The following is a 21,789-nucleotide window of genomic DNA, read 5'->3' as shown; positions in this document are numbered from 1 at the left end:
GTGTTTACCACGGACCTTATTTTTGGCATTTATCCCCCAAAAAACATTCATTTCCCCATAGGCTTTGACCAATGAGCCATGACGTAGTTAGTGACTTAAAAAAGATTGCATTATTATTGCTCCCCATTGGGCACAGACGCCAATTCAACGTCATTTCATTGAAATGATGTGGAAACAACATTGATTCAACCAGTGTGTCTCTATACCTTCCAGGTTATAAAAATAATAATAATACATGTATTTTGTATAGTGTTTTTCATTACAAGCGAGAATATCAAAGTCGCTTTGAAAACCAAAACAAATGTAGTGATCTGGCAGGCTGTGGTTGATGGTCTTTCACAGCTTCATATGTCTGGTTGGAAAGGCAGTTTGGAAAGGCAGTCAGTAGCTTTAGGGGTGGAAGCAGTGGCGTGCCACAGGAAAGAGCAGTGCTCTTTTTGGGGGAGGAAATAGTTCACTTCCTACAATTCTACTCATTTTACCAGAGAAAAATGTACAATTTTATAGCTAAACTCATGCTACTCCACATATTTTTCCATGAGGCTGAGAGAAAATGTTGCTTTTTTAAAGCCCATTTCCTGCTATTCTACACATATTGCCATGGGGCAGAGAGAAAATGTGCAGTTTAATAACTAATCACATATTATTCTACACATTTTGCAATGAGGCTGAAAGCATTTAGCATTTCTAAAGCTAATTCTACACAATTCCAACCAGTTCTGCTACATTTGATATGTGGTACAGTAGTAGCACATCAATGGCCCGAACTCTCAACTTGAATAACTTTTGATTTGATGAAAAAAACTAAAAAAATTCAGTGGTGACCAGGAGTCTGTAAAAAAGAATGGGTGGCAAACAATAACTGAGTCGTGAAATGCGAGATAATTAGAAAGGCTAAATCGATTGTGTTAGATTTCCCTACTAAGATTAATGTCAGGGGATAATTATATTATCTTACTAATGACACAGAGACAGAGCAACAAACACCTAAATTAATAACAAGGCTTATGCTGGACCAATACCTTTCAGTCCTTGAGGGACTGGTCTGCTGAACCAATCACAAGCATAAGAGCAGTTTCAGAATGATTTTCCCATTAAATGACTAGCACCAGTCTCAACTCATTGAAATGTTCAGTCAAAAGGTAGATTTTCCAGTAGTTTTTTATATTTCCACACTATGAGGTCGAAATAACACTGAAATTGTGAAAATGATGATAATTCCATTTTAGTTTAAGAGCTTTAAAAACAAAATAAGCCTGGAATTTCAGCCTGTTCAGCATGACATCACAATCCGATCTGATTATTCTGACCAATGACCAGTCGTCTTTTATTTGCATATGTATCCTCCTACTGTGACGGGGTAAGCGGATAGGCTCTGGACTATAGACAATCTTATCCGCAAATCAGGGCTGTGTATGTCAATATATTTACATTTGTATCAACACAGCCACAAAATCAGACTGAGCAAATCAATGGCAAAAGGGGGATCAGGGAAATACATTATAAAAATATATGTTGAGTTTTTTTCATGCAATAAACACACAGCGATGATTTAAAAATATAATGTAATGTCTACTTAAATGATAATGCCCGAGAAGCCGGTGTTTGGAGGATATATTGGCACAGGTGTTGTTAGGCCACAGGTAGCCTAGTGGTTAGAGCATGGGGCCAGTAACTGAAAGGTTGCTAGATTGAATCCCCGAGCTGACAAGGTAAAAATCTGTCGTTCTGCCCCTGAACAAGGAAGTTAACCCACTGTTCCTAGGCCGTCATTGTAAATAAGAATTTGTTCTTAACTGACTTGCCTAGTAAAATAAAAGAAATCCCCAAGTTAAAGTAGGGGGCTGGCAATCTGTGCCAATATATCCTACAAACACCAGCTTCGAGGACATTTTCACAACGGGTTATCAACATATTCAAATAATGATTGACATATTTTCATTAAAAACGTTATTTTGATTAATTTATTCATACTATTTCATCCTTCCACAAGATATAGTCCCGACACAAATCTAGGGTTAACTGGAGAAGCGACCCAGTTGATCAGTGTTTTTGTTCTGTATCTATGGACACAACCCAGTCGTTTGTTCTAAGAGTTCCATCGCCATACTGGCTGGAAATGTTCTTATCCCTTTCTTGCTAGCTAACTTACAGTCACATCAAAAAGCCAGAATAACAGCAAGTAGCTGCATTTGTATTTGTTTAAGCTGTTTTCTAGTGACATTTATTTGGATACATCCATAACAATGAGCTAATGAGGCACAATTTTGCCTGGCATAGAAAATGTGCTCCCTCGTCAGGACACTGTCGTTCAGAGGAGCTAGCCAACAACACAGCTACAGTAACACAATTTTTATTTGTATTTAATTGATTTTTTATTATTTATTTATTTCACCTTTATTTAACCAGGTAGGCAAGTTGAGAACAAGTTCTCATTTACAACTGCGACCTGGCCAAGATAAAGCAAAGCAGTTTGACATATACAGTAGAAAAATAAGTCTATATACAATGTGAGCAAATGAGGTGAGATAAGGGAGGTAAAGGCAATAAATAGGCCATGGTGGTGAAGTAAACACAATATAGCAATTAAAACACTGGAATGGTAGATTTGACAGTAGATGAGTGTGCAAAGTAGAATCACTTCAAACTGAAGCTGGAAAGACTGCAAATTGGCTGCGTTTTGTTTGAACTGTTTTCTATTTATTTATTTTTTATATATATCCATTAAGAGGATTCCAGCCGATTCATGATTTTGACTGCCTGAGAAACGCTGTCTCGTCCCAACACGTTCATTACTATGGGACAGCAGGAGATCAAATTTCAATATTGAAACAATGTTGCAAATGTCAGAGACAGACAGCAAGGTTTATACAAATCTCCACTGTTGGAAACAAAATGTTAGTCTAAAAGAAATGTGAGATACTGTCTAGATGCTTTTTATAGTGGAGATCAAGGTTATAAATTGCCTGGCTGGGCTGATGAGACAGTAGATTGCGCAGTCAGATGGAACCGAGTAGATAGGCATTTTAACGTCATAGATTTAGCCGGTGGTAACTTGTGGAATAGACACCTGCTGGAATGCGGTTTTAACCAATCAGCATTCAGGATTAGACCCACCCATTGTATAAAAATTCTATAACTGTCAGCTGACAGACTTCTGAGCAGATTCCAAGACAATGATACAGCATCATCTAGTGAGGATATGTGAAACTACACCCAGAGCAGAGCATCACATAAGACCATTTCGTCCTCCACACAACTATGAAAGATGAGGACAACACGTAAGAGTTAGAGGACATTGCAATTGAGGGCTTCCACCATTTGAAAGTAGTCAACTGGGTGGGAATTCCAATGTGTTAAGGAAGGATCACATAATTCCATCTTCAGGAGGGATCAGCCAATGAATTATACTTGTGAGCAAACACTAGGTGGCAGTAAAAAAATGTTTTTTTATTATTACACCTTGTCGGCTCGGGTATTCGAACCAGCAACCTGTCAGTTATTTGGTTCCTTCAGATCTGCTGTAGTTGGAAGAATATCATGTGAACAGAGGCTATTCTCATCTACTACCAGTAGGGTAGGCACTCTAACGCAGCAGACCAATACCTTGAATATTCACTGAACAAGCTTTAAAGAACAAGTTTGCTCCTAAATAACAGATTATATTGAATTTCCTACACTAGTGCAGTAACGTAATATCTCTACATAAATTGTAATTTACGCCCCTACACAGGCATCTTGTCCAGTCACGATCATGTGTTTTATTTACAACCGACAGACTATATTTAGACATGGGCAGTTGAAGTGCAGTAAAGGGGGTCATAGCTTTCCAGCTGAGTGAGGTCCTCAGGTTCCTAATTAATGTACCGGAGCTACTTACTGTACTATAAAATAATCTATCACATCCAACCGTCCCCAGGTATGATTGATCTCATTGGCTGTCCCTGCCTGTCACGTGTGGGTGGGACTTGGGAGTTACAGGGGTGAGATGTCACGAACCGGACTAACCCGGATTACCAGAGGCTCCTGTGGCAATCCCAGGAGCCACCAAATATAGCCTGGTGCAGCCAGGGATAGCTCCTCTTACAGAGGCCAGGGTGACCTCCTCTGACCCAATCTCAGAGGGTGTCTTGTAAAGGATATTATGAAGACTGCAAAGAGACTGGCAGCCAGGGATACACACACTAATTGAACTGAGTTTAAGTTCCATCCATACTCCAAATAACTGCCATGAGTACATGCTAAAGTCAGCACATTTTACACAAAGTGAGCAATAAAAATGAAGTATTATGCAAGGAGACAGTCATATAGTGAAGTACAGTCAATGTATTTATTCATGGCAAACATTAATATTTCACATCTTTAAATTTGTACACTATCTCCAGAAGATTAACAGTCCTTAACCATGTGTCTTTTCCAACCTTTCAAAGTTAACCAACCAGTAAAAGCTAGCCAGAAACAGTTTTAGTCCCAAAGTTGTCTTATAAGCAACAATTCAATACATATGCTAGCATTCCTGCCATTCAACCTTAAATAATACATTTTAAACCCCTCATTTATACCAGCCTGAAATTTCTTTTTTCAACTCACTGACAAAAATAAATATATTAGTGAATATATACTCTTCAGTAGAACAGCAAGCGGAGCACGGATAAAAGATGTGAACACTTGACGACATGAGGATCTGCCAAATCCATAGGAGCAAGAGACAAATGAGTTGTTCCAGCAGCAGCGTTGTCTTTTTCAGAACATTTTCAAATACACGATTTACACCAAAGTGCAAATAGGTATGTAGTGTATATAGTTTATACTGTATATTCATATGTTCTAATTTGCTCTTGCAAGAAGATTGAGGCTTTAGAGTATTATGGCACATTTCAAAACATCTCACAGTTTATACTAGATCAACAATAGGTCATGCAAAGTTTTACGATACAGTAATATTTGTGACCAAAATGTTTAATTTATATATTAACATTTAAAAAGCAGAACATTAATATTTGTATCAGGATATATGTTAGCAGATCAAATATATTTACAGCAATGCTCTCAAAGTGTGTTACCATAATCAACGATCTGAAACTGCACATTTTACATACTCCTATGCCACAGGTCAGTGGTGCTGGGAAAATAAAAGCCTTGTATGAGAATGAAAGACAAAAGCCTGCCCAAACAATGAAAAAAAATAAAATAAACTATTAAAACCAACCAACCAACCAGTGATTTTCTAAATCAACTCCCTACAACCCCTTAGGGATGGGAGAATTCTCTCAACCTAGCACCAATGCAACCTCTTCCACTGTAATTCTTGCACCAACAGTTAGTGAGATATATATATATATATATAACAGTGTACAAAACATTAGGGACACCTGCTCTTCCATGATATAGACCGACCAGGTAAAAGCTACAATCCCTTATTGATGTCACTTCTTAAAGGGGAGGAGACAGGTTAAAGAATGATTTTTAAGCCTTGAGACATGGGTTGTGTATGTCTGCCATTCAGAGGTTAAATGGGCAAGACAAAAGTTAAGTGCCTTTAAACTGGGCATGGTAGTAGATGCCAGGCGTACCAGTTTGAGTGTGTCAAGAACTGCAACACTGCTGGGTTTTTCACACAACAGTTTCCTGTGTATTTCAAGAATGGTCCACCACCCAAAGGACATCAAGCCAACTTTGACAATGATGGGACGCATTGGAGTCAACATAGGCCAGCATCCCTTTGGAACGCTTTCGACACCTTGTAGAGTCCATGCTCGGACAAATTGAGGCTGTTCTGAGGGCAAGTGGGGGGGTGGGGTGCAACTCAATATTAGGAAGGTGTTCCCAATGTTCTGTACACTCAGTGTATAGCTATATATTTATGTATATACTTCCAGTGTGTATACAATCCACAATGGGATCAGAACCACCTCGTTGTGACATGACTGTCTCAGAAGGGGTGCATGCAAGAAGGCAGTAACCCAATTCAATGTGAGAAATCAGCACTGCAATTTGATACTGCACCGTTAGCCTAAATTGTTTTCAGGGTGGGAAAAAGACTCAAAATAGTAAGCTTCTCTCTTTGAGGAAAGACAGCCATCTCTGGTATGGATTCCTTTCCCTCTGCCTCGTCCGTGTTGCCCTTTCCTCAAATTTAGTAGGCATCTGGGAGCCTCCGAAGGATCTTACTCTGGATTAAGGGCCTCAGGCCTCGTTAAAGCTTGGTCCATTAACATCTGTTAGGGATTCATCTGCAGTCGCTCTTAAAACAGATCCCCTAGAAGTACTTGGATTTTTTGATTAAAGAATTTTGTACATTGAATAATTTTTTTGTTTTACATTTTGGCTTGATTATTGGTTTGTTTTCTTAAAGACAGAGTGATCTTAGGAGGACAAGCAATGTGAGAGAGAAATATATGTGAGAGCACAGTCCACTTCACTTGGCTGTCATCATCTGCACAAACTCTGCAAGGCAGAACAAAACAGGGAGAAAGAAATAAGAAATCCACAAGAATAACAGGCATTCTGTTAACAATGATTACATCCCAAGGCATATTAATAAGATTGGAACATGAGGAATCAATGTCTTAAATACTATTTTCAATTCAATGAACAGTGATTCATTAAGCTGTGAGTGAGTATGTCATGTATAAACCAATCCGTTTGCCTTTCCTTTTCGCATCAAAGCAAAGAGAAATAAGGCGCACAAAACTAGTTTGTCCCTACCCAAGGACTAGAGGAAAGCCTGAAGCGTCGCTTCAGTGTAAATACAGGCCTTGTCCTGGCTTAACTGACAGGGGCAACAGTGGAAAGACACCGGCTTCAAAAAAACTCACAGTAGATATGAGGAGGAGCAGGAAGAGGGAGGAAAAAGGAGGAGAGAGAATCTTTAGCCCTTACTTACCCCTCTGGTTTTTGCAAGTCTTAAAGTACCAGGGAAGTCTAAGAAATACGGTGATAGCTCCACCTTGGCTTGCAATGGGCTTACTAAGGGGAGCTTCCACCTATCCATTTCCTTTAGATCTGCAAACACACGAGCGGGAAAGCGGAAGGACGTTGAGCTCACCCTCATAGTTGACCTGTCCGTCTCCATCAATGTCGGCCTCGCGGATCATCTCGTCCACCTCCTCGTCTGTGAGCTTCTCCCCGAGGTTGGTCATGACGTGCCGCAGCTCTGCCGCGCTGATGTAGCCGTTCCCATCCTACAGGGAGAACAGGCTCATTCAATAGGCAAAGAGAGAAGGCTCTACATACAGTACTTTGACCTGTCAGAATGAGATTAGGACTAAACAAGAGTTTCCTATCTGAACAATCGGTGACATCTCCCTCTCCTGAACACAGCCCTGGCTTATCTGGTCTGCTGGTAAATTAAAATGGTCCCTGGCTGCCCCATCTGTGTGACAGCCAGAGATATGTATGGCTCTGGTCCGTCTGCTCACCCCAGCCTCAGCCTGGCGTTATCTTTGGCTCTAGCCCTGCCAAGTCTCAAGAGCCGCAAAGGGAGAGATGATAAACAGAGCAGGGGAATGCTGACAGACTGGCGTCCTAGCAGACTGGCACCGTAGCAGTAACCAAGGTTCTTCAGGACAGTGGCACAAATGTCCCACGGAAACGATCACAATCACACCACTCACATCGATCCGTCAAATAGGCTGCAAACAAAACAACCGCAATACACACTCCCAAAATCACGTGGCTCTATTTAAAGGGGTTGCATTGTTCCAGGCTGCACAAAGCAATATAAACCCAGCCAATGAGCTCTCCCTATTAGCTTGTGACTCAGATTTCTGCACTGCAATAACCTGCCTGCGGGTAATGTTATACTCCGCTCCCTGTCCACAAACAAAGCCCTCCTCTCAGCAACACAGTTAAGGAGACAACCATGATGACTAACACAACATCAGGATTGCAGAGGCATGCACACGAGCAGTGGCGCCATTGTCCATCACACGTTCAACATCACATTCCTAGAACATGAAGTGTTAGTCTCTCTCTTTCTTCCCCCTACAATCACTTTGGTCCAATATTCACAACTCCACGCACAAAAATCTAAAACAGATCATCAAAATGGCTCATGTTCCAAAACACTAAGCACATTTCCAATTGACTGAGTACAATAATCAAAGGAGATGGTGTGGCGCGCGAGTACCTTATCAAAGACTCTGAAGGCTTCTCTGATCTCCTCCTCGCTGTCTGTGTCCTTCATCTTCCTTGCCATCATTGTCAGGAACTCTGGGAAATCGATCGTCCCGTTACCTGAGGACAAACAAGACAGTCTTGATTTTACATTTGTTAGCACACACAAAGACTTATTTTATTTCAGCATGAGCAGTGCTGAGATCTTGTTGGGACATTTTGGAATGAGCTCAAAGAGAGCGATATGCTCTTTGTATCTGATTGACTCAATGGTGCTGCCCTTGCCATCTCCATTTTTAAGTAGTTAATTTTCTTCTATGAGTTGGCAAACAAACTGAAAGGGTGCAAGCCACCACCTAGTGTGTTGTTTGGACAGATATACTGCCACCTCACAAGTATAATTCATTGGCTGATCCTTCCTTAACCCATAGGAAGCCCCACCCAGTTTACTACTTTCAAAATGGTGGAAGCCCTAAATGGTAATATAGAGCAATAGTAATGGCGTCTTTTTGTAGGCACCAACTCTACCATGGCTTATTGGCCAAAAACAACAAGTGGGGTTTTGAGGGTTTTTGGATAAACACAAGCTTAGGAGATCTTACACGCTTTGTTCTATGAGATAATGTTCATCAGACAACGTCACTTTGTAAATTATGAAGCACTTATGTACTCAATACAAGCACATACAGGCTTCATAATTTATAAACGTAATGTTAACGGACTGATATTTTATAGAACACAACGTGGAAGACCTAAGCCAGTGTTAACCTCAGACCTTATCAGCTTTTATCCCAAAACCCCATTCCTTTCCCCCATAGGAATGGCTGAAAGAGCCAAAAAGGTAAATAATTTCCGGTTTTAAGACTACAAGCTGACGAGCTGCATGCCCATGCCAAAAACATGTTTTATCCATCTAGAGTCCTCCAACTCTGCGGGTGAGCCTCTGTTGTGTGTGGGAACATTGGATATTTGAAATGTGATCCGACCATGAAACCAGAGCCATGGTGCCATCCAGGGAGGGCGGCAGGTGTGGTTAAGAGCGTTAGGCCAGTAATTATGCAGTGTTTGTGTGTGCGTTCCCATTCATCCACCATGTGAATAATGTACAAGGGTCAGCCTGGTTGGGTTCTGACCATACGTGTGCGTGTGTCAGCAAGTTTGATTGAGTGAGTGAGTGAGTGTCATTGTACACATCGCTTTAATCTTACCATCAGCGTCTACCTCATTGATCATGTCCTGTAGTTCTGCCTCAGTAGGGTTCTGTCCCAGAGAGCGCATGACAGTGCCCAGCTCCTTGGTGGTGATGGTGCCGTCGCCGTCCTTGTCGAACAGTGAAAACGCCTCCTTGAACTCTGATTACGGGCACAGTGTGGGATTGGTGGAAATGACTATATTGGCTACGTCAACAGTCTAAATAGTCTTCCTATCCTTCGTCTGCACTGATGTGAGAGAACTGGACAGGTAAGGGCAAATTCACAGAATATGTTCTACATATTGATTTCACCCAATTGTTCAGATCTGTGCAGATGAAGAAAAAAACAAATACTAAGAATGGTTTCTACAAACTAAACAGGCAGAGCAGCCAACATTGTCACTAGCACTACCTTGAGGAGCCAAGAGTCTAAGGACCCACATTATCTGCCAACCGACGTGAACTCAGTCACGTCTACTAACTGGGATTGGATTGAAGAGCTTTGAAATTGGACAGAAAGAACCTCACTGTTCAGGGATAGTACTCACCAGCAATCTGCTCCTCAGTCAGTTGGTCAGCCTGTGAAGACAAGAGGAAGCAAGAGTGAGAGTTGTCCACTGCCCCTGCTATATTATAGCCTGACTGAGGTAAATTACACCAGTCGCCTAATGGCTGCTCTTTTACTCCTATGTGTAACCATACCTGCTCCATCATATTCCCATGAGACCAGACGAGTTGACATGGCAGTGATACACTCTCCCATATAACCTCAGTGCTCACAGGAGTAGGGCAACGTTCACATGCATGCTGATATCCCATTATTATTTGGAATACTCAAGTATTCTGTTTAGTTGACGCATATAAACATATCCGTTTTACAATTACCCAAAAAAGCGTGTATCCTGGTTATGAGAAACCCAGATAAGATGCCTGGGATATGCTGATTTTAGACGGGATAATGTGGCATGTAAACATCTTTACCCTAAACAGAAACCGTGGATGGATGGCGGCATTCGTGCAAAACAAAGCACGAACCACTGCATTTAACCACGGAAAGAGGACTGGGAATATGGCTGAATATAAACAGTGTAGTTATTCCCTCCGCAAGGCAATCAAACAAGCGAAATATAAGTACAGAGACAAAGTGGAGTCGCAATTCAACGGCTCAGACACCGACGTCTCACTTCCAGACAAACTAAACACCTTTGCCCGCTTTGAGGATAATACAGTGCCACCGTCACAGCCCGCTAACAAGGACTGTCCCCCCACCCTTCTCTGTGGCCAACATGAGTAAGACATTTAAATGTGTTAACCCTCGCAAGGCTGCTGGCATCCCTAGCCACATCCTCAGAGCATGCACAGACAAGTTGGCTGGTGTGTTTACAGACATATTCAATTGCTCCCTATCCCAGTCTGCTGTCCCCACTTTCTTCAAGATGGCCAACATCGTTCCTGTACCCAAGAAGGCAAAGATAACTAAATGACTATCGCCCCGTAGCTCTCACTTCTGTCATCATGAACTGCTTTGAGAGACTAGTCAAGGATCATATCACCACCTTACCTGCCACCCTAGACCCACTTCAGTTTGCATACCGCCCCAACAGGTCCAAAGATGATGCAATTGCCATCACACTGCACAATCCCATCTGGACAAGAGGAATACCTATATGAGAATGCTATTCATTGACTACAGCTCAGCATTCAAGACCATAGTACCCTCCAAGATCATCATTAAGCTGGAGGCCCTGGGTCTCAAGCTCGCCCTGTGCAACTGGGTCCTGGACTTTGACGGGCCGCCCCCAGGTGGTGAAGGTAGGAAACAACATCTCCACTTCGCTGACCCTCAACACTGGGACCCCACAAGGGTGCGTGCTCAGCCCGCTCCTGTACTCCCTGTTCACCCATGACCGCGTGGCCATGCACGCCTCCAACTAAATCATCAAGTTTGCAGACGACAACAGTAGAGGGCTTGATTACAAACAACGACGAGACAGCCTACAGGGAGGAGGTGAGGGCACTCGGAGTGTGGTGTCAGGAAAACAACCACTCACTCAACGTCAACAGAACAAAAGGAGATGATCGTGGACTTCAGGAAACAGCAGAGGGAGAACCCCCTTATCCACATCGAAGGGACAGCAGTGGAGAAGGTGGAAAGTTAAGTTCCTCGGCATACACGTCACAGACAAACTGGTCCACCCACACAGACAGTGTGGTGAAGGCGCAACAGTGTCTCTTCAACCTCAGGAGGCTGAAGAAAATTTGGCTTGTCACCTAAAACCCTGACAAACATTTACAGATGCACAATCGAGAGCATCCTGTCGGTCTGTATCGCTGCCTGGTACAGCAACTGCACCGCCCTCAATCGCAAGGCTCTCCAGAGGGCGGTGCAGTCTGCACAACTCATCACCGGGGGCAAACTAGACACCTATAGCACCCGATGTCACAGGAAAGCCAAACAGATCAAGGACAACAGCCACCCGAGCCACTGCCTGTTCACCCCGCTGCCATCCAGAAGACGAGGTCATTACAGGTGCATGAAAACAGGGACCGAAAGACTGAAAAACTGTTTTTACCTCAATGCCATCACTGTAAAAAGCCCTCGCTAACAGAGAGGCTGCTGCCTACCTACAGACTTGAAATCATTGGCCACTTTAATAAATGGATAACTAGTCACTAATAAAAACTGTAATAAATGTTTATATATCTTGCATGACTCATCTCATATGTACAGTTGAAGTTAGAAGTTCACATATACATTTAAACTCAGTTTTTCACAATTCCAAACATTTAATCAGTTCAATCAATTCCCTGTCTTAGGTCAGTTAGGATCACCACTTTATTTTAAGAATGTGAAATGTCAGAATAATAGAGTGATTTATTCAGCTTTTATTTCTTACAGATTTAAAAAAATTGTTAAACTTGGGTCAAACGTTTCAGGAGCTTCCAGAAGCTTCCCACAATAAGTTGGGTGAATTTTTGCCTATTCTTCCTGACAGAGCTGGTGTAAGTGAGTCAAGTTTGTAAGGCCTCCTTGCTCGTACACGCTTTTTCAGTTCTGCCCACCAATGTTCTATAAGATTGAGGTCAGGGCTTTGTGGTTGGCCACTCCAATACGTTAACTTTGTTGTTCTTAAGCCATTTTACTACAACTTTGGAAGTATGCTTGGGGTCATTTTGGTTGGTGTTCTTCGACTTGCAAGCCTGACCCCTTCTCCTCCAAACATAACGATGGTGATTATGGCCAAACAGTTCTATTTTTGCATCATCAGACCAGAAGACATTTCTCCAAAAAGTACGATCTTTGTCCCCATGTGCAGTTTCAAACCGTAGTCTGGCTTTATGGCAGTTTTGGAGCAGTGGCTTCTTCCTTGCTGAGCCGCCTTTCAGGTTATGTCGATATAGGACTCGTTTTACTGTGGATATAGATACTTTTGTACTCGTTTCTTCCAGCATCTTCACAAGGTCCTTTGCTGTTCTGGGATTGATTTGAACGCACCAAAGTACGTTCATCTCTAGGAGGCAGAATGCGTCTCCTTCCTGAGCGGTATAACGGCTGCGCGGTCCCATGGTGTTTATACTCGCGCACTATTTTTTGTACAGATGAACGTGGTACCTTCAGGCATTTGGAAATTGCTCCCAAGGATTAACCAGACTTGTGGAGGTCTACATTTTCTTTTCCCGAGGTCTTGGCTGATTTCTTTTGATTTTCCCATGATGTCAAGCAAAGAGGCACTGAGTTTGAAGGTAGGCCTTGAAATACATCCACAGGTACACCTCCAATTGACTCAAATGATGTCAATTAGCCTATCAGAAGCTTCTAAAGCCATGACATTTTCTGGAATTTTCCAAGCTGTTGAAAGGCACAGTCAACTTAGTGTAAATAAACTTCTGACCCACTGGAATTGGGATACAGTGAATAAGTGAAATAATCTGTCTAAACAATTGTTGGAAAAATTACTTGTCTTGCAAAGTAGATGTCCTAACCTACTTGCCAAAACTATAGTTTGTTAACAAGAAATTTGTGGAGTGGTTGAAAAACGAGTTTTAATGATTCCAACCTAAGTGTATGTAAACTTCCGACTTCAACTGTATTTTACACCATCTATTGCGTCTTGCCTATGCCGCTCGGTCATTGCTCATCCATATATTCTTATTCCATTCCTTTACTTAGATGTGTGTGCATTACGGAGTTGTTGGGGAATTGTTAGACATTACTGCACTGTCGGAACTAGAAGCACAAGCATTTTGCTACACTCGCATTAACATCTGCTAACCATGTATGTGACCAATACAATTTGATATATACAGTACAATTCAGAACTATGGACACCTACTCATTCAAGGGTCTTCCCTTGAAGACATCAGAACTATGAAATAACACATATGGAAACATGTAACCAAGAAAGAGTTAGAAATCAAAATAGATTTAAAATTCCTCAAAGCAGCCACCCTTTGCACACTCTTGGCATTCTCTCAGCCATCTTCATGACGAATGTGTTTCCAACCATTTTGATGGAGTTCACACATAAGCTGAGCACTTGTTGGCTGCTTTTCTTTCACTTTGCGGTCCAACTCATCCCAAACCATCTCAAATGGGTTGAGGTCAGGTGATTGTGGCAGCCAGGTCATCTGATGCAGCACTCCACTCTCCTTCTTGGTAAAATAGCCCTTACACAGCCTGGAGGAGTGTTGGGTCATTGTCCTATTGGGGGGAAAAAATGATAGTCCCACTAAGCGCAAACCAGATGGGATGGCGTATTGCTGCAGAATGCTGTGGTATCCATGCTGGTTAAGTGTGCCTTGAATTCTAAATCACTGACAGTGTCACCAGCAAAGCACCCCCACACTATCACACCTCCTCCTCCATGCGTCACAGTACGAACCACACATGCATAGATCATCCATTCACCTATTCTGCGACTCACAAAAGACACAGCGATTAGAACTAACAAAAACAAAAAAACTCCAATTTGGACTCAGACCAAAGGACAAATTTCCACCGGTATAATGTCCATTGCGCGTGTTTCTTGGCCCAAGCAAGTATTATTTTTATTGGTCTCCTTTAGTAGTAGTTTCTTTGCAGCAATTTGACTATGAAGGCCTGATTCACACAGTCTCCTCTGAACAGTTGATGTTGAGATGTGTCTGATATTTATTTGAGCTGCAATTTCTGAGGCTGGTAACTAATGAACGTATCCTCTGCAGCAGAGGTAACTCTGGGTATTCCTTTCCTGTGGCGGTCCTCATGAAAGCCAGTTTCATCATAGCGCTCGATGGTTTTTACGACTGCACTTGAAACGTTCAAAGTTCTTGAAATGCTCCGCATTGACTGACCTTCATGTCTTAAAGTAAGGATGAACTGTTGTTTCTCTTTGCTTATTTGAGCGGTTCTTGTCATAGTATGGACTTGGTCTTCTACCAAACAGGGCTGTCTTCTGTATACCACCCCTACCTTGTCACAACACAACTGATTGGCTCAAACACATTAAGGAAAGAAATTCCAAATTAACAAGGCACACCTGTTAATTGAAATGCATTCCAGGTGACTACCTCATGAAGCTGGTTGAGAGAATGCCAAGAGTGTGCAAAGCTGTCATCAAGGCTACTTTGAAGAAACTCAAACATAAAATCTCTTCATTTGTTTCAACACCTTTTTGGTTAGTACATTATTCCATGTGTCATTTCATAATTGTTGATGTCTTCAATATTATGCTACAATGTAGAAAATAGTAAAAATAAAGAAAAACCCTTGAATGAGTAGGTGTGTCCAAACTCTTGACTGGGGCTGCGCACGTGTGCGTATATATGTATATATATACATATATACACATACATACATACACACACATACACACATACACATATTGTAGTGGTTAGAGCGTTGGACCGAAAGGTTGCAAGATCGAGTCACCGAGCTGACAAGGTAAAAATCTGTCGTTCTGCCCCTGAACAAAGCAGTTAACCCACTGTTCCTAGGCCGTCTTTGAAAATAAGAATTTGTTCTTAACTGACTTGCCTAGTTTTACATATACACATATATACATACATACATACATACATATATATATATACTGCTCAAAAAAAATGAAGGGAACACTTAACCTGTTATGGCTAGGGGGCAGTATTTTCACGGCTGGACAAAAAACGTACCCGATTTAATCTGGTTACCACTCCTACCCAGTAACTAGAATATGCATATACTTATTACATATGGATAGAAAACACCCTAAAGTTTCTAAAACTGTTTGAATGGTGTCTGTGAGTATAACAGAACTCATTTGGCAGGCAAAAACCTGACAAGGTTTCAGGCAGGAAGTGGCCTGTCTGACAAGGTGTCGTTCTTCTTGTCTCTGTTTATTGAAGAGTGAGGATCTTAGCTGTCCCGTGACACTTCCTACGGCTGCCATAGGGTCTCAGAAGCCGGTAAAAAGCTGAATCGTGGCTTTGCAGGCTCTGGCTGAAAAAAAGTAGCGCGTTTGGGTAGTGGCTGGTTACAGTACTGTGAGACTCAGGCTCGTGCCCGCGTCGACCGAAAGTTTTGTTTACTTTCCTCTGTTTAGCTAAAAGGAGATTCCCGGGCAGAATATTATCGCTTTTTTACGAGAAAAATGGCATAAAAATGGATTTTTAACAGCGGTTGACATGCTTCGAAGTACGGTAATGGAATATTTAGATTTTTTTTGTCACGAATTGCGCCATGCGCACGACCCTGATTTACCATTTCAGATAGTGTCTGGGACGCACGAACAAAACGCCGCTATTCGGATATAACGATGGATTATTTTGGACCAAACCAACATTTGTTATTGAAGTAGCAGTCCTGGGAGTGCATTCTGACGAAGACAACAAAGGTAATCAAACTTTTATAATAGTAAACCTGATATTGGTGAGTGCTAAACTTGCCGGGTGTCTAAATAGCTAGCCCGTGATGCCTGGGCTATGTACTTAGAATATTGCAAACTGTGCTTTCACCAAAAAGCTATTTTAAAATCGGACATATCGAGTGCATAGAGGAGTTCTGTATCTATAATTCTTAAAATAATTGTTATGCTTTTTGTGAACGTTTATCGTGAGTAATTTAGAAAATTGTTAGTGAATTCGCCGGAAGTTTGCGGGGGGTATGCTAGTTCTGAACGTCACATGCTAATGTAAAAAGCTGGTTTTTGATATAAATATGAACTTGATTGAACAAAACATGCATGTATTGTATAACATAATGTCCTAGGGTTGTCATCTGATGAAGATCATCAAAGGTTAGTGCTGCATTTAGCTGTCTTCTGGGTTTTTGTGACATTATATGCTAGCTTGAAAAATGGGTGTCTGATTATTTCTGGCTTGGTACTCTGATAACATAATGTTTTGCTTTCGTTGTAAAGCCTTTTTGAAATCGGACAGTGTGGTTAGATAAAGGAGAGTCTTATCTTTAAAATGCTGTGAAATAGTCATATGTTTGAAAAATTGAAGTTTTTGTATTTGAGGAATTTGTAATTCGCGCCACGCCCTATCATTGGATATTGGAGCAGGTGTTCCGCTAGCGGAACGTCTAGATGTAAGAGGTTAAACAACACAATGTAACTCCAAGTCAATCACACTTCTGTGAAATCAAACTGTTCACTTAGGAAGCAACACTGATTGACAATACATTTCACATACTGTTGTGCAAATGGACTAGACAACAGGTGGAAGTTATAGGCAATTAGCAAGACACCCCCAATAAAGGTGTGGTTCTGCAGCTGGTGACCACAGACCACTTCTCAGTTCCTATGCTTCCTGGCTGATGTTTTGGTCACTTTTGAATGCTGGCAGTGCTTTCACTCTAGTGGTAGCATGAGACGGAGTCTACAACCCACACAAGTGGCTCAGGTAGTGCAGCTCATCCAGGATGGCACATCAATGCGAGCTGTGGCAAGAAGGTTTGCTGTGTCTGTCAGCGTAGTGTCCAGAGCATGGAGGCGCTACCAGGAGACAGGCCAGTACATCAGGAGACGTGGAGGAGGCCGTAGGAGGGCAACAACCCAGCAGCAGGACCGCTACCTCCGCCTTTGTGCAAGGAGGAGCACTGCCAGAGACCTGCAAAATGACCTCCAGCAGGCCACAAATGTGCATGTGTCTGCTCAAACGGTCAGAAACAGACTCCATGAGGGTGGTATGAGGGCCCGACATACCCGATTTAATCTGGTTATTACTCCTGCCCAGAAACTAGAATATGCATATAATTATTAGCTTTGGATAGAAAACACTCCAAAGTTTCTAAAACTGTTTGAATGGTGTCTGTGAGTATAACAGAACTCATTTGGCAGGCCAAAACCTGAGAAGATTCCAAACAGGAAGCACCCCTCTGACCATTTCTTGGCCTTCTTGATCATCTCTATCCAAAACAGGGGATCTCTGCTGTAACGTGACATTTTCTAACGCTCCCATAGGCTCTCAGAAGGCGCCAGAACGTTGAATGATGACTTTGCAGCCCATGGCTGAAAAACAGTAGCGCATTTGGTAAGTGGTCGATCTGAGAACAATGAGACTGGCGGCGCGTGCACGAGACGACTCCATGTTTTCATTTTCAGTCTTTGAACGAAAACAACGACTCCCGGTTGGAATATTATCGCTTTTTTACAAGAAAAATCGCATAAAAATTGATTCTAAACAGCGTTTGACATGCTTCGAAGTACGGTAATGGAATATTTCGAATTTTTTTGTCACGAAACGCGCGTCACCCTTCGGATAGTGTCTTGAACGCACAACAAAACGCCGCTATTTGGATATAACTATGGATTATTTGGAACCAAACCAACATTTGTTATTGAAGTAGAAGTCCTGGGAGTGCATTCTGACGAAGAACAGCAAAGGTAATCCAATTTTTCTTATAGTAAATCTGAGTTTGGTGAGTACCAAACTTGGTGGGTGTCAAAATAGCTAGCCTGTGATGGCCGGGCTATCTACTCAGAATATTGCAAAATGTGCTTTCACCGAAAAGCTATTTTAAAATCGGACACCGCGATTGCATAAAGGAGTTCTGTATCTATAATTCTTAAAATAATTGTTATGTTTTTTTGTGAACGTTTATCGTGAGTAATTTAGTAAATTTACCGGAAGTGTTCGGTGGGAATGCTAGTTCTGAACGTCACATGCTAATGTAAAAAGCTGGTTTTTGATATAAATATGAACTTGAACAGAACATGCATGTATTGTATAACATAATGTCCTAGGAGTCATCTGATGAAGATCAAAGGTTAGTGCTGCATTTAGCTGTGGTTTTGTTTTTTGTGACATTATATGCTAGCTTGAAAAATGGGTGTCTGATTATTTCTGGCTGGGTACTCTGCTGACATAATCTAATGTTTTGCTTTCGCTGTAAGCCTTTTTGAAATCGGACAGTGTGGTTAGATAAAGGAGTCTTGTCTTTAAAATGGTGTAAAATAGTCATATGTTTGAAAAATTGAAGTTTTCGGATTTGAGGAGTTTATTTCGCGCCACGCCTATCATTGGATATTGGAGCAGGTGTTCCGCTAGCGGAACGTCTAGATGTAAGAGGTTTTAAGTGTTCCCTTTATTTTTTTGAGCACATATATATTCACACACACAATATATAAAATGGTGTAAGAAACTGGGCGACCGTGTGTCTGTGCCATCTCGATTTCCACCCGGAGCGTGCTCGGAGGCCTCATTCTTCCTCCCATCAGTTGAGGATGAGGTCTTATGAGGCCTGTCTCAGTCAGCCAGCACAATTTGGGCTGAGGAAGTGTGATCAGGGATGGGTATAAATACACCTCAGTACACCTGCTATAATTAGAGTGGCACGAACAGGGCCGCCAATGTAGCACAGTGTCTATTACCATCTCTGTTGCTTTTTGTGGGTCTTCAGATTCGTCACCACATGTATAGCATTTATTGCTTGAGGGAAAGTGTGCACGCCTGTGAAAGTGTGCATGCCCCTCAGAAAGTAAAACACCAAGGGAATAGGTTAGTGTGCACGTAACCGACAAAGCCAGGAGCACACTGATTCTAATCAAGACATGTTCATTACAGTTAAACACTATATTTAAAAAAAAATGTTATTAGTCCATTGTTGAGAAAGTCTCAATGTTTTTGCTTGTCAGCACTCAAGTTATCAAAATATGAATATCATCCCCATATGATGCATTTTGCATTATATGATTCTGCATTTAGCAGAAGTTCAGTACAGTTTAGAAAGAATTTAGCCAAGGACATGTACTCTGCTCTCTCAGTGAGTCATCAGGAGGAAGAAGGAAAAGACAGCAAGCCGACTGCAGGTTATTCTGTCCACGCAGCTGGATGACAAAGCAAGCAGTGGTTCAGGATTCAGTTAGTGTACTGCTGTGTTTGAGCATTTATAAAGGTAGTGTCAAGCACCAAATGGCTCAGGAAAACAGTGTTGCCTTTGAGCAGTACTGAGATCCCATGTGCCATACTGTACAGTCCTGGTTAAAGGCTGTTAATATCTTATTCACTGTGAGGTGGTGAAGTGGTGCAGTCTCGGTTTTTTGGCGGGCAGATGGCAAGATCTTCAGATTGTCAATTGCGTTTTATCCTTTAGGGCAAAACAAACCACCATGAATAATACAGACTTAGCACCAAGGCCTCACTTTCATCCCCCAAAACAGCAATTACGAGGGATAAAGCAAAGCAGAGCACATGCCTTCGTTTGTCACGCAAGGTATTTTAGTCTCATTTTTGCAAAGCATGCACTGCGGATCCCGTGTCAGTATACTGCACCAACCATGATGTGGTTCAATGCAGGGGGAGGAAGGCGTGTGGTAGAGAGGGGCAAGGAAGGAGGGGTGGTAACGAAGATCTTTCACGAACAGCAAACTGCGGATCAACGTGGTGCAATACGCAACAGCACCACGGGGAAAGGCTCAAATGTCGCGTAGGTATTGAAATCTAAATTTTCGCAAGAACACGATGCACAACAAGTATTACTAGCTAGATCATATTGCCAGCTAGCTATGTTATTGAAAACATGACAACACAAGTTCGCTTGCCAAGTAATACTATCGAGTAAGTTCATTCAATTGGCAGTGTTTGGTTATTACATCAAACTGCGCTATGCCTTAACCACAAGCACAACGCCCACTCACCATTCGTACACCAACGTTAGATAGCTAACCTTAAGTCCGATAGGAGTGAAACAAATGACCTTAGTTAGCCGTTTGTACAATTCGCCATGGCTAACGCCTCGGCAAACAATACATGCCCACAATCAAGAATTGTCTTGTCCGTCATCCACTGAGTCCTTTTCCAACTGCCATTTGGTGGTTATTGTAATGCAACATTGAGCCAGCAACAACAGCCCGGCCAGGTGGCGATATGAACAGTTGTGCTGCCAGAACGACAAACTTTGTCACAGTCACACCTTATTTAGCTAACTAGTTTACGGACATATAGCTAGTTAACTACATAGACGTGGCTCGAACCCATAACGAATTCATGTTAGCTAAATAACTAGCTAGCTACACGACAAGCTAACGAATTTATGACAGCTAGCTGGCTATAGCATTCGCTTGGATGTGTGTGTGGCTATACTCACCATTTTATTACGTTAGGTCTTCAAACTTGGAAAATATGAAGTACTAAATAGTCAATGTTCCCCTCGTGGCTGGCAAACTACCTGTAGTCAACGTATGTATCGTTGTTTAGTCTGGAAATATTATTCGCTAGTCTCTTCTCTGCGAAGTTGCCCGGAAACACTAGGGACAGCGTCACTGCCGATGTGGCCTCATTTGCACTATATCGCTCCGCGAAGTGACATATTTGCCCCCCTCCCACGAACCTGCCAATCTTAACTGCACACCAAATGCGTCAGAATAATAATTTATTCACCTTATATTGACCACTGCACTCACTGAAATTGCCTAGAACGTCCCCTGTTACGCATTACAAAAAAGAAAGTAATTGTACTATTTGCTTGCGCTACTCGCGTACATTGATGAGAAGCAGACGCGCTCGTTATTTCAGTCTATCGAAGCGGTGAACAATAGGCAAGATTTTAAATGGATATACCGTACTTTGTCAATTTGATCGCTATTATTTTTTATCAAGTAAGACCACAGTGGTGTAATGAGACGAGCTTCAACTTGGTCAATGTAACGCAGTACCTTATTGGTCCAGAGAAACGGGTAGAAAAGTAGCGGTTTTGTAATTGGCTGGTTGTAAACTGCATTGCGCCAAATTGGATCTATACATTGCAGAACTAATGACTTTATAATTTTCTGTTGTGTAAATCGTTCAGTGCTAATATAGGTTTTGAATATGCTGATTTCAGATATGACTAATTGGTCAATATGTAAACCGTTTGTAGTAGTCTGACATCATGTAGATCTATATGATAAGGAAAAATGTATGATGTTGATCATATTTTTCCTCTCAGTACTGACATTTAAATGACACCATGCCATGGGTCTATAATAACTGCTCCTTTGTGTACATAAAAGTAGAGATATATCAATAATTTTTAATTG

The 21,789-nt window shown here is 41.8% G+C and overlaps 1 protein-coding gene across 1 annotated transcript; it reads right to left on the bottom strand.

Moving 5' to 3' along the window:
• Positions 1-5,813: 5,813 nt before the first annotated feature.
• On the bottom strand, positions 5,814-21,277 carry calm3a (calmodulin 3a (phosphorylase kinase, delta)). Its single transcript, XM_045703527.2, has 6 exons — positions 20,859-21,277; positions 9,859-9,889; positions 9,327-9,470; positions 8,132-8,238; positions 7,049-7,184; positions 5,814-6,447 (listed from the first exon to the last, which is right to left on the bottom strand). The coding sequence occupies exons 1-6, from the start codon at positions 20,859-20,861 to the stop codon at positions 6,419-6,421; spliced, it is 450 nt and encodes a 149-aa protein (XP_045559483.1). The 5' UTR covers positions 20,862-21,277; the 3' UTR covers positions 5,814-6,418.
• Between the last annotated feature and the right edge of the window lie 512 nt (positions 21,278-21,789).

Source organism: Salmo salar, chromosome 20 (genome assembly GCF_965601325.2).
Source record: "Salmo salar chromosome 20, fSalSal1, whole genome shotgun sequence".
NCBI classification, from domain to species: Eukaryota; Metazoa; Chordata; class Actinopteri; order Salmoniformes; family Salmonidae; genus Salmo; species Salmo salar.
Note: the sequence above shows the minus strand (reverse complement) of the source record. Positions and strands in the feature narration are given on the sequence as shown.